Genomic DNA, 13,568 nt, shown 5'->3' on the forward strand with positions numbered 1-13,568 from the left:
ACTGCTACATTATTACTAGCTTATGGGAATTTCTAAGCTGCCCGTTTTTTAATTAAGGCATATATGTGAAAATGTAAAAGCTAGACTATGTGAATATTTCCAGACATTTATATTAAAACAGCAACAATAGAGTTTTGATATAACATTTTAGAAGGTATATAACATTTTGATATAAAAGGTTCATGCCTATGCTGAAAAAATTATATGACCAACATCAACTGTTCAGAAGATTTGTGTTATATTCGTTCTAGTTAACAGTAACACTTTGCTTAACATTAAAAAGTAAAAGTATGTGTGGTACCAAAGAAAAAGTTTTAAAAAACCAAATACTAAAGATTTTTATTATTATTATCTCTTTCTCACATTGCTAAGTCATGTTGTCTTTTACAGATTCAGGAATTTCCTGACAATTGAGCAAGTTTTAATTATGACTGCTTTCGGGATGTTGGTGTGGATGTATTTTGGTAGGTCCACTTTCTGAAGGTTTTCTATATATTTTTTTTATTTATTTATTTATTTATTTATTATTATTATTATTATTATTATTATTTTATTTAATAGCAGCTCATTATTTTGAGGGCTTTGATAGGAATCAAGGAAGCTGCCTTATACTGAATCATACCATTGATCCATGTATACCAGTATTGTTGACACTGACTGGCAGCAATGGCTCTCCAGGGTTTCAGGCAGGATTCTTTCCTAGCCCTAACTGGGGATGCCAGGGATTGAACGTGGGACCTCCTGCATGCAAAGCATGTCCTCTACTACTGAGCTATAGTCCCTTATATGCATCTATAATATTATACAGATTAAAACATTTGTGCAATTTGATTAAAAATAGTGTACAAGAGAGTAGTTTATTTAAGGAATTTATTATATGCCATCCTTCAATAAATATTTCTAATATGGGTTCACATAAAGATATAAAACCATACATAACAAAACATCAATAAAATAGCAGAATAATGTTAAAAAAGCAGCAGAAAATATCAAGTTTAAATATCTGAGATAGTAAAAAGGAACTTGTCTGGTATCAAAAAGACTTTAACATAGGCACCAGGCAAACTTTCCCAGGAAAGAATTCCTTTGGTGAAGTGCCACAGCTGAGAAGCCCCTGCACCTACCCACCTCACATCAGACTGGGATGGGTAGGCACCCCTTGAAGACGGCCTCCGAAAACTCAGAGGAGTAGAGTCAGGGCGTCATCTACAAACATTTTATTGCACACTCGTTACTGGGCACTCACGGATTTTTCACTGGTTCTGTTCACGACATCATCTGTATCCTGCGTGCCTCCCATCCCTTCTAGTCTTCTTCGCATGACAAAAATAGACCCTGGTAAATCTGAATTATTTTTGCTGTGTGCAAGAGAAGCAACGCGATCAAAATGGGCCATGTACACATTGTTTACTTTCTCTTTCGAAAGAGGAAGTAATTAGGGACAAAAGCGTGGGTGGAGAAGTGACGATAAGGAAACACAATTTCTCCCCTTGTGATGACACTGGCCCTTTCCACACCATACCAGTGTAGAGGGAGGGAGGGGAGAGGATCTCGCAATATCCTGATTGCGAGAGCCTCCCCTTAGTCCACATGTGGGTGCAACATCCTGAGAGGAAGGAGGGTGTCGCACCTGCCATTTTTATTAAAAGAGATGAGCACACATGTGCTCCAACTAAACATAACGTGGTTTAAAAAAAAAAAAGAAGAAGAAGCTCCCCCCTCACGCTTCCTCCTGACCTGATTCCTTCCCTCTACTGATCCCTGGTACTCGCGGGGAGGAGAGAAGAAGCTGGGACAGGTGGCCACACCTCCTGCGGTCTCGGGATGATCCCAAGACCGCTGGAAAAATCGGGTTTTCCTAGGGAGTACTTATCCCTGGGAAAACCCGTTCTAGTCCCTTCTTCTTCCCGGGAGTTCCTGTGCGTCATTTGAATGCACAGGGACTCAGCCATGACCAGTCCAGATTTTCGGGCTGGTGTAGAAACGGCCACTGACAAGTAAGCTATAATTTGCGGCAAAGGGAAGGTTCATGACAAAGTTTTACCTTCTCTTTCTTGCATGTGTTCAAGCCTGTCTTTCAGCCATTGTTTCCCTTATCCACTGATGGTTCAGTGGCACCAGTGGTATGGCTAGGGAATTTTAGACACCCCCCTTTAGATGTGGACATGTGTATTACTTCAATTGTGAAGCACACAACTAACATTTTTCTTCTCCCACCCCAAGTGCTTTTAAATTATGGGTATGTTAGAGCGGGGGAGGGGGAAGCTATTTGCCAGCCCTGATAAAAAGAAATACACTGAGCAGTGTCACTTGCTTAAACCATAGCATTATCATGACTACAGGTTGTTTGCCATGGCCAACGGCTATAAGCAATAAACATTTTGTTGCTGTTGATGACAGGAATAAAATGGAGTTTGAATCTGCTGGTGTGATGCTAAACAAAATTGTGTGGCTATAGAAAAGTATAACTGCCGATGTTATGCACATGCCTGGCTGGCCACCCATAACTACAAAATCTCTTTTAAAAAGGAGAATAAAAGATACTGAGCTCTGGTGCACCCCAGTATGTCTGTGCTGGCCTGGGGGATGGTCTGCCGTGGCCCCCATCATCTTTGACTTTCTGGGTGGTGATTTGGGGCTCCCTGGGCTGGTGGGCCCTGGACTTGCTCTAAGGGCTCATCTATACCAAGCAGGATATTGAACTATGAAAGCAGTATGAAAGCAGTATATAAAAGGCAGGAGCCACACCAAGCAGGATATAGCGGTATGAAAGCTGTATGTGGTATGTGTCAATGGGCCCCAACAGTTGTCAGTGCACTTCAATATCGCTATAAAGCAGTAGTGTGGCTCCTGCCTTTTATATACAACATTCATACCACTTGCATAGTGTAATATCCTGCTTGATGTAGATGAGCCCTAAGAACCAGTTGCAACTGGACTACTGAGTGTCACTTTTAAAGGTTGAATAGGCTTCTTCACTGTGCAAACCCAACCAATTAGGGGTCAAATAACAGACATGATAACGTCAAGTACAAAGTTGCTGTGTGATATCTGGCTTCCATTGCCCTCACTCTCTAAAAGGGTGGGGGGGGGAGAAAAATGTGTCCCCATTGCCCAGGCAACTGAGACACATTCCTTCTTCCCAACATCTGCCCCCTGATGAACAGTTTTATATTGTTTCTCACAGAGGTGGAAAAATATCACTGAAAAGGGAGCTGATTTCACGGAGGGGGCAAGAATGTTAATTAAACATATCTATCTCTTTTGACTCAGTTCTATAGAAGAGACAGACCCTCTCACTCCTGCTGTTCACTGATTCACCTCAGTTCTTTCCCAACAACGGCACAATTATAGTAAGCCAAGAGAAAGTTTATGGAGACTAGGGTAGGTATTTGAATGAGAAAATGGGAAAATTGAATTGTTGCAAAGCAAATAAAGTAATATTTTAAAAGTGTGCATTTAGATAATTGTCTCCTTCTGACACACCAGTTACAGGTCTTTTTCATGGTATGGTTGAATACCAATCCAGCACCTAGTCAAGAGGAATTTATCTTTGATCTTCCCCTTATATCCTGATTTTCCTACTTTGTTGGGAAATCTTTTCCCTAGATTTCTTCTTGTAAATTTCTGCTGCCAAAGCCAGTCCAATCCAGTTTAGACTCTTTCTTGCAATAGCTAACTCAATACCAGTGCAAGACATAATGATCTGCTTTGCCTTTAGGCAGAAGCTGAAAGTCCCTCTCATTTGGCTTTTAGTGCCTATTGGGAGTCTTTTGGCATCCACTTTTGTTTTTGTAAGAATACGTAGGTATGTTGTTGATTAGTTGGTGATTACAGGTGATGCCTGTTGTTAAAAGAAAATATAATTGCTCCGTTCAAATTCTTCAGAGCTATAATATTGAATTATAAGAAATTATAGTTTCTGTTCTAACTAGGTCAACCATCATCCTGAATAAAGGTCAACTAATACTACCCTCAGTTCTAATCTTGTGCATTATTTGCAAGAAACAAAATCTGTTGATGACAATGCGAACTTCTCAAATAAATTCAGTTTTAGATATGTAACATTATTAGTTACATAAAGCAACTGAGTGAATAACAAACAAAAATTATCTAGGAAAACTTGTTTTTGTTCTATATTAACAATATGCTACAGAAGGTAATGGGTCTGTTCAGACAACATGGTAAGCCATAGTTAGGCCACTAATGCTTTTGCAGCAAATAGATAGTGAGCATGTTTAAACTGTGGTTATGCAGCCACCATAGTTAGGAATGGTTCACATGGCACGATGACCCTGTTCAGACAACTTGCTAAACCACAGTGGTTAAGCATTTTGAGCTAAACATGTGTGTTAACTATTCCTAACCCTGGTGGCTACATAACCATGGCTTAGTGAGTTGTCTGAACAGGGTCGCTGTTATTATTTATACAATGTCATGGGTACATACTGTATTTTCTGGTGTATAAGACTACTTTTTAACCCAGGAAAATCTTCTCAAAAGTTGGGGGTCATCTTATACGCCCAGTATAAGATGACTTTTTAACCCAGGAAGATCTTCTCAAAAGTTGGGGGTCGTCTTATACGCCCAGTCGTCTTATACGCCAGAAAATACGGTATTTGTTCCCTTATATTTGCACATATTTTACCTAAGATACCCAAACTAAGTACATCATTGGTTACAATTTTAAACAGTGGTTTATGGCATAATCCTATGAGATCTGCCTTTGATGCTTATTAGTCTTTGAACCTGGAGGCTTACAAGCATCCAGGGCAGAGCGGGAGGTGCGGCAGAGATAACTGTTCCTTCTGCCGTGCCTCCTACTCTGCATTTCAGCTAGAGGGGCTTTTTCACCTGTCTAGCTGGGGCATTGCGGAGTGGGAGATAAGGAGGCTAATAAGCATGAGAATATCACCACTGTAAAATATTTCCTATAAATAACCACACAAGACTATATCCTCAAAATAAAATGCAAGGGATATCTGCATTTATACTGTCCTGGCAAATGGTAGTAAATAGGGATGATATCATGGACAAAAATGCTAAAGGCAGCCACATCTCCCACATCCTTCCCTAAAATGCTAGCTGAACTGAGGTAAGGCATTTTATGTGAAGTAATTTGTTTCTAAAAAAAGAGGACTCTGAAATGTACATTCTACAGCTAGACATATTTTTCAAAGTATGTTGTTTGAAAGAGATAATTTTGAAGGACAAAAAACGTTATCCAGTAATTGGTTCAAAATAGTTCCCTTTGAAAGACTTGCCAAAGATACAGAAGATATGTTTTAAGTAGCACATACAATAAACCAGTTTCCTGATCTACTCTTTGGGGATTACTATGTTAAAAGCAAACAAGATGACCTAATGTGTGTCTAAAGAACAGAATTGGACAAAATAAATAGTTCTTCAGGGGTTATCAATGAGCCTTCCTTCAGAGACTGATGTGGGTAATCCTTGGAAGGATTTGTATCCTGAGAGGGATATGAATTATTACATTAAACTAGTTAGAGCTAAGATCAGAATTCCATGAATTTTTCTAACCCTTAAAAAAAAGAAGCTTTCTAAGCAAGTCATAGTGATATGTAAATTTTAGCTGATTTCCTATGATTCCCTTTGTCCATTTTTCCTTCTTTTTCCTTCTCAGATCCTCCACTTCCCTACTTTGAATCACCATCTTTTGGTTTTAGATAGAATAGACCCTTTACTCCCAGGTAGAGAGGAAAACCCCATTTACTTAATAGAGTAAGTCCACTTATTCTCATGTAAACCAGGAGCCTCAACCACTAAAGAGGCTTGGTCTACCCATAGAAAACTAAGGGAACTCATATTGAGACCATATAGCCCATTAAATGAATAGAATGGAGGGCCTGGTCTACCCATTAGGAATATAGAGGTAAAAGGCAGGTTCACTTAGAGTAGTAATGAAACCTGGTCTAGCGCCATGTTTTGGGGATGGTTTTGTTCTGGTAGCCATTAATGTAATCTTCGGAGTCTTCTCTCTTTCTCTCTTTTCCCACGGTTTGGCGGGAATTGGGGAGGGAATGGTGAATTGGGAATGGCTAAGGGAAGCAGGAATGGGAAAAACTCTCCAGACAATGGGGGATTTAAGTAATCTGGGATAGGTATGTCCTAGGGTGCATTGCTGAAGGGATCATGCGGTAGTATGCAAAGCTAACCGATTTCCTCCCTAGACATCAACTGTGATGAATTGGGCTGCTAGCCAATTACAATTGTTTAAAGTTTGTCCTCTGTATAAAACTCAACGTTAACATCCATTCGAGGTCTCTCTCCATTTTGGTGTGGAAGGGAGAACCGTTTGCGCAAAGGTTTCCTATTTTACCTGCAGTGTTGGAATAAAATCTTTTTCTTTGAAACCAAATCTTCTGCATCCAGATTGCTTTTATTGGATTTAAATCACAAAATGGTTCGTATTATTCCTATTTTTATAACAAAAGTGAATCTTTAAGTTAGCTATGTATTATATAAAGTTGAACAAACACAATACACCATGAAGATGTTCCTTCCGCCCCCCACACAGCAAGTACCACATGTCCCTCACCTCTTCCCCTTCCATCACATATACACACAGTTAGTTTCTTCCCTCCAAAGAAAATGTTGCTCCTCTAGCCTATTTATTTATTACATTTTTATACCGCCCCATAGCTGAAGCTGTCTGGGTGGTTTACAAAAATTAAACCAATGTTCCGCTTACAACTATTATAAAATATAAAAGCTTAAAACTATGGTATAAAAGTACAACCACAATGAAACCTAGCAGCAATGCAAAGCTAAAAGACTAGAATGCTAAAATGCTAGGAAATGAAAAAGGACTTCGAAAGGAGTACAGCATAGGTGCTCGGTGAACCTCTCTAGGGAGCTCATTCCACAGCAGAAAAGGCTGCCTCATTGTCATTACTGGCTTCCTTAACAGTGCTTTGCCCAAAAATCTAATTGTTAGGACAAGACTCCACCTTGGAAGATTTTATCTGCCAATTGTTGGCATCTGCCAGTGCTTTTGCTCCCTCTTCCCCGTTTGCTTCAAAATGGCTAATTTAAGATAGGCATATTGGAATCCTAATGCTCACCTCCAGTAAGTTGTAAGGGTTTCAAACAGGTCAATTCCCCATCTCTCCCCATTCCCATTTACCTTTTCCCACACCAGCAGCTTCAAAATTCCATGGTCCAGCTGCCCTCAAACCACAGATTTAATTGACAGACTTGCACAGTCTGCTCAAATTGTTTCCTTTACATTACAATCCTATGCAGGTTTACTCAGAAGAAAGCCCCATTGAGTTCAATGCCAGTTATGCTGATGCAAACGTGTATAGTTTTTATGCCGATGCAAACGTGTATCACGCGACCCCCACCATCCCTTCTTGCCATCCAAATTCATTTTTAATTTTTTTTTAAAGAAAGAAGGCATCCATAGTAGCCACAGAGTGCTAAAAGGTCAAAATTGGCTTGTTTACAAGAAAAACAAGCTAATTTTGACTCCTTGGGAGCAACATAACCACTATAGACACCGATCCTTTTTTCCCTTTTTTGGAAAAAAAGAAAAGATGTCTTTCTCGACATCTGCATGTGTATGTGTGTTTGTACAGACTGTGGGAGCGGTGATTTGAGGGCAAATATGGTGTACAGGATTCCAGTCTTAGACTCCCCCAACCCCAAATCAGAAATGAGAGTGGTCCTGCATAAATCCAGGATTTTAGGATAACTGGGCAGTAGCATGTAACACTCCCTCCCAGCCTACCAAACATAGCAGATATGAGTTGGTGTTCAATGCGAACCTGGATATTTCCTCTCCAGACAAGATGAATTACTCAAATGTTTCCTTATCTCATGCCCTCAATATTCTGTTGGTTCTAGAAGCTCACAGGTCCATTTTGGTCTTCTGAAAACATTTTATCTTTTTAAAATTTACAAATGAATATACTTCTGCATACCTAGGGAATCCACTGAATATGAAGAAACTACTACCTTGATTTTGGGTGGCCCCCTTTTGCTTCCAGACTGAGAGGCACTTGGCCACCCAGGCACTATTACATGGAGCAATATGTAAAGAATGGGAGGAGAGGACCCTACTGATGAAAATCTATGCATCATAGATTGCTGGACTAAAATCAACGCTGGCAGTTAACATTTTAATTAGCAACATTGCTCCAAGGCGGCAGGAGCTGAAGAGCTAATATTTACCATCCATCCAAAGATAAAGATAAAAAGCAATAGTCAGCCAAGGGAGAGACTTTCACAAAAGACAGCCAGACTATCATAAGAAATCTAACCTGAGTTACCACTCCAATGTCTCCTCAACAACTTCTGCTATGAACTCTGTGAACCCTGCTTAATATGGGAGACTTGTTTTCTAAAAATAAATAAATCATGATGACATTCAAGAGAGAAGGAATAGGTTCAGAATATTTGTCCATCAAATCTGTCAATACAACTGAGTTTGAGAACTCTCCTGTTTTAAAATCCCATTCACTGGTGTGTGTGTGTGTGTGTGTGTGTGTGATGGTGCCCATTGTTACAAATATGGTGCATTCTCAGGATCAGGAATTCATCTAAACCTTTTCAGGGACAGCACAAACAGGGACAGTATAAGGGAAAGAAATTCATTATTTGAAAACTCAGTATCTTTCAAGATGGGGATTCAACTGAAGAACAGAGAAAGTAAAACAAGAAAATGTGATTATATTTTGATTTTATAGGGAAAGCAGATACCATGCCATTAGCAAAATTCTTCACATCTCTTACATAGAGAGATGTATACAACAAAGTGCACTTCAGTTAACAGTACTAGTTTTATGCTGCAAAATTAAGGGTGAAGTTATATACAGATTTACCTGAGAGTAAGGCCCATTAAACACAGTGGGACTTACTTCTGAGTAAATATGCATAGGATTTCTCTGTAAGGGTACTATAGAAATGTGAAGACAAATAAGGAGAAGACCTGCAGGAAACAAGGGGGCACACATAAAGAAAGTTTCCCGCAATGACAGGAATGCCATTGTGGGAGGATGTGTGTCCCCTGACGGCATTTCCGCATATGCATCGGGAGAAGTGGGTGGGGCTGGGCAGATTACAGGGCTACAGGACTTTTTTTATGAATCTGGAGGGATGCGCATGAATGCAAAATCACAACTATGCATGGGGCGGATAGGAGGTCCAGCGAATATGTGATGCTGCACAGAGATGTTTGTGTTAAATAAAACCACATGGGCAGCGCCAAAACATGGTGATAGCTAATCAAAAATTGTGCTAAAAATGGCAGATGGGTCCACTCCCACACACCTGTGAAACCTCTGGACACACCCCTGACAGCGGGTTGGAGGTCCTCTGAGCCGGGAACTCGCACCGGACAACAATAGGTTCGCAAAGGGGGGGCACCCCAGCCACAGACTTCGGGGTTGTAGCAAGAGAGCCAAAAAAAACCAGTGACAAAAGCAGTCACAGATATTCCTGAATAACTGAGGGGTCGACCCAAGATCACAGTAGGATCAGCTATGCGTCATAGGCCCAGTAGGGGCAACTTCCATTTTATCCTGGAATAAATGGTTGGTGTAGACAAGCATATGGAGCAGCTCCAGCCCTCATCAAAAGATTAGAGTTGAGTGCCCGTGACTTGCCAGTTTTGAAACAACTACCACTTTGTTTCAAAAAGGCTCCTTTATGACTTGGTTCCTGAAGGACCATCTTCTTCCACATCAACCTGCCCATGTGTTGAGAGGTCATCATCAGAGGCCTTTCACCGGTTGTTCCTGACCTCTCTGGTTAGGCTGAGGGTGACCAGAGAGAGGTCCTTCTCAGCTGTGGTAAGGGAGGTTTGCATGGCTCCATCTGTTGTGTCTTCTTGGTGCCAGGCAACCCCCCTCCCCAACCCCAACCTTAGAAGTGACACCTGAATTAATTGGGAGCTGTTATGCTCTTAAGTTTTAATATGGTTGATATGTTTGATTTGCTATTTCAAGATGTTCTTTAATTTTTTAACTGTTTATTGTCAATATAACATTTAGAATAGTTATAGATTATATTTCAGATATTTTAAAAGAATAAATAAATAACCAACCATACCACTGCATATCATAAGAGCTATAGTATGTAATGTAGCATGAAAAATACTTAGTTTTCCATGTGTCATGAAGCACACAGAAGAATAATTAAATCCAGTTATGACACATAGAAATGTTCTGAAAAGCTGTGCATCTTAACCAAAAGTATGGTTAAAAAAAAGGGTGTATTGTTCTTTAAGACTAAAATCCCTTAGTAAGTTTTAAGCTCATGGATTTTTGAGCAAATCTTTTCAAACCACCCAGAAACCACAAAGCTTTGGTTTTTGTATTTTTTTCTTTGAGCAAAATATAGCTAAGAATGTAAGAACCACACATTCACTTTTTTTTTTAAAAGAAGGGAACAGATTTAGGCGTTACTTCTATATATTAAATACATAACAATATTCCTTGTTAGCCCTTCTGACTATATAAATGGGTATCACTGCAAAGGTAATTAAATTTCCAAAACAGTTACTTCGCAACTACAAGTGCTGTTTCACTTCCAAGAGGAGCTCAATATACAAACATATATACATTGCAGAAAAGTATTTAACTTAATTATCATAGTTGCAATTTTTGTTGTTGATAAAATCAAAGGAATAATTTACAGAGCACTCGTGCATACCTTAGACAGTTCCATTCCAGGTCCACACTGTTCACACAGCATACAGTTTCCATCATGATCTCTGAACTCTTGCTCTCTGCAGTCTCCTGTTTCACAAATTACAGTATTTGACTAAAAACAAGAGAAAAGTAATTAAAGTCATGCTTCAGCATCTTTTTCATCTGAAACTTTTAACAGTGCAATCCTCTATATATTCACTCAGAAGTGTCCTATCGAATTCAATGAGACTTACTCCCAAATAATTGTGCATAAGATTACAGCCTGAGTCTTCTAAACATAATTTACTGAAATAACATCTGACCTTAAATCCATCTATAACTGAAATGGGATAATCCATCTGTAGCTGAAATGGGATAATCCATCCTTCTCTGTGAGCCCCTGCCAAAGGAAATGAGGCAGGTGGCTACCAGGAGGAGGGCCTTCTCTGCTGTGGCACCCTAGCTGTGGAATGAGCTCCCTAAGGAGGTTCACTTGGCACCTACATTATATTCTTTTAGATGCCTGGCAAAGACCTTTTTATTTTCTCAGTATTTTAACAGTCTATAAATTAATTTTAACTTGGTGTTTTAAATTTGTATTTTTGCATTGCTGCTGTTTTTATCTGGTTGAGCTTTTATATTGTATTTTATATTATGGTTTTGTACTGTTGTTTTATACTTGAATTGTCTTAATTTTGTAAACCACCCAGAGAGCTTCGGCTATTGGGTGGTATAGAAATGCAATAAATAAATAAATAGCAGCAATTGTTAGTGTCTAGGTTTGCTCCAGCGCTTGTACAGCATCAGACTCACCATCATTATAGGAACCACTTATTGAGGCTGGTCAGGCAAAGTGACCCACACTCCATGTCTATAAATGCTTGTTCTTGGTTGAATAAGTATGATACACAGGGTTATCGATCAAAGTGGAGAGGCGGATAAGAAATAAATTTATTATTATTAATATTATTAAAGCAGGAATGGAATAGGTAATTGGATTATCCCATTCTGTCTAATCAGTGGATCGCAACTTTGGCATCTATACCAGTTGTGTCTATGGATCTTAGGCTGCGATTTAATTCAGCAAAAACTTTTGTTTTGGGTATATTGGACACAGCAACATCTGTTCAATAAGGGATTGTCTAATCCAGCTAATGTTTTGGCAATGTCCAGTATTCACTTCTTTTTGGGAGGAGGTTATTACACTGATAAATTCTGTACTGGAACAATCTTTAATAATCACTGATGTACACGCTCTTTGCATTTCATATGTATTCATTGCTATGGATATATACAAATTGATATGTGTATTAAAAAAAGAAAAGAAATGTTACACAATGAGTATACACTAGCTGCCTCTTTGTGAAGCATCAAATTGCTTTGGGCGAAACCACATTATTTTAATCCGCTCAGTTTTTAAACAGAGTATCTAATGAGACCTAGCCAGTTATTCTGTAGCTGCCACAGATTAAGGAACAAGCACTCTGACATCATGATACCACAGCAGCTCCACATTTAGGCAGAGTAATTCTTCTATTGCAATACTAACTTCATGGTATAACATATATTTGCCCTGGAGCTACAAAATATCTACCCATGTCAGTTACTTTAGTCATTAAAAGTGCATGAGGATATATTTGTGCAACATGCTGCAGCATAAATTCAAAATACACAATAAAAGTCTTAACTACTTACAAAATATATTAGAAGTACAAGCAGTTTCAGTATGGAAGATTGCCACTGTGACATTTTCATATCCATTCTTGAAGCCTTTTCTTTAACAAAGTACTGTACCTGTGAACAAAATAATAACAATAATAATTTTAAATTCTCAGGATGGAGCTGCACATTGTGACCACATTACACAGCAACATAGAAAAGGCACTAGCTATGTTATATCTTGTTTCAGTGTTGTCCAGACTAGGCCTGTACAATGATGAGGAACATGCAGGAACGACCCTAGACTAGTTGCCAGCAACTGGCGCTCTAGGCGAACCATGTAATCAGCACGCCCAACTCCAAACCTCAACGGCAGATCTAGGTTGAGGATTTTGGTAAACTGGCAAACATTTTGCCCCTGTTTTCCATTTAATAAAGAGGCACCCCCCCACCATCCCCTGCATCTTCGGAAGCAGAAATATGATCATTTGAAATAAAGTGCTCCCAAAATAGTAAAAACCAAACCAACTCCAAAACTAAGTAGAGTATCAGCACGGAAAGTCTGATAAAAACAGCAAAGGAGACAAGCACAGCCAGATGCTATGTGAAGCAACAGTAGTCCATAATGCCCAAGGGAGGTTCCTGAAAGAAGGGTCCTGGTTGCATCCTCAGGGTCACATGGCCAACAAGGAACCACCAGCCCCTCTGCTCTGCTCTCCGAGGGCAAAGGAAGTGGATATAATAATATCCAACCGTTCCTCCTTTTAAGGTGACATATAAGTCCCCTTCTCTCCATTTTATCTTTATAACAACCCTGTTAGGTAGGTTAGACTGAGAGATAGTGACTAGCACAGGATTGCCCAGTGAGTTTTGTGACTGAGTGGAGATTTGAGCCTGGGTCTTCCTAGTCCAAGTATTAACTCTATAATCACTACACCACAGGATGTATCAGATGAAAGTAAATCTATAGGATATCTCCTTCTATCTCCTGATGTGGCAGGATGTTCTGTAACTTAAGCCTTCACTGCAGGTTCTTAATTTTTTATCATTAGGATTCTCCACCCTATCCCCCCCACACACATTTAATCTAAATCTGCTGTTCTGTAACCTTAGGGACAAACTATGTGTGATATTAAACAAGTGGTTTAACCCTTTGCATGTGTGTGTGTGTGTGTGTTGCTTTTTACTGTATATTTTTAATATTTGGCACTCTTTATAGGTTGCCAAATATCCATGTTCTTTGGGAGGCTCACA

At 39.4% G+C, this 13,568-nt stretch overlaps 1 protein-coding gene across 1 annotated transcript in view; it reads right to left on the reverse strand.

Annotated features, from left to right (window-relative positions):
* TNFRSF19 (TNF receptor superfamily member 19) overlaps nt 1-13,568 on the reverse strand; it is a 66,433-nt gene that overhangs the window by 25,013 nt on the left and 27,852 nt on the right. The window contains exons 2-3 of the mRNA XM_063127033.1: nt 12,351-12,449; nt 10,678-10,788 (exon numbers count right to left, since the gene is read on the reverse strand). Of these exons, the coding sequence (XP_062983103.1) occupies nt 10,678-10,788; nt 12,351-12,416 (177 nt within the window). The 5' untranslated portion in view covers nt 12,417-12,449. The remainder of the gene's footprint in view (nt 1-10,677; nt 10,789-12,350; nt 12,450-13,568) is intronic.

This window comes from Elgaria multicarinata, chromosome 5, assembly GCF_023053635.1.
Source record: "Elgaria multicarinata webbii isolate HBS135686 ecotype San Diego chromosome 5, rElgMul1.1.pri, whole genome shotgun sequence".
NCBI classification, from domain to species: Eukaryota; Metazoa; Chordata; class Lepidosauria; order Squamata; family Anguidae; genus Elgaria; species Elgaria multicarinata.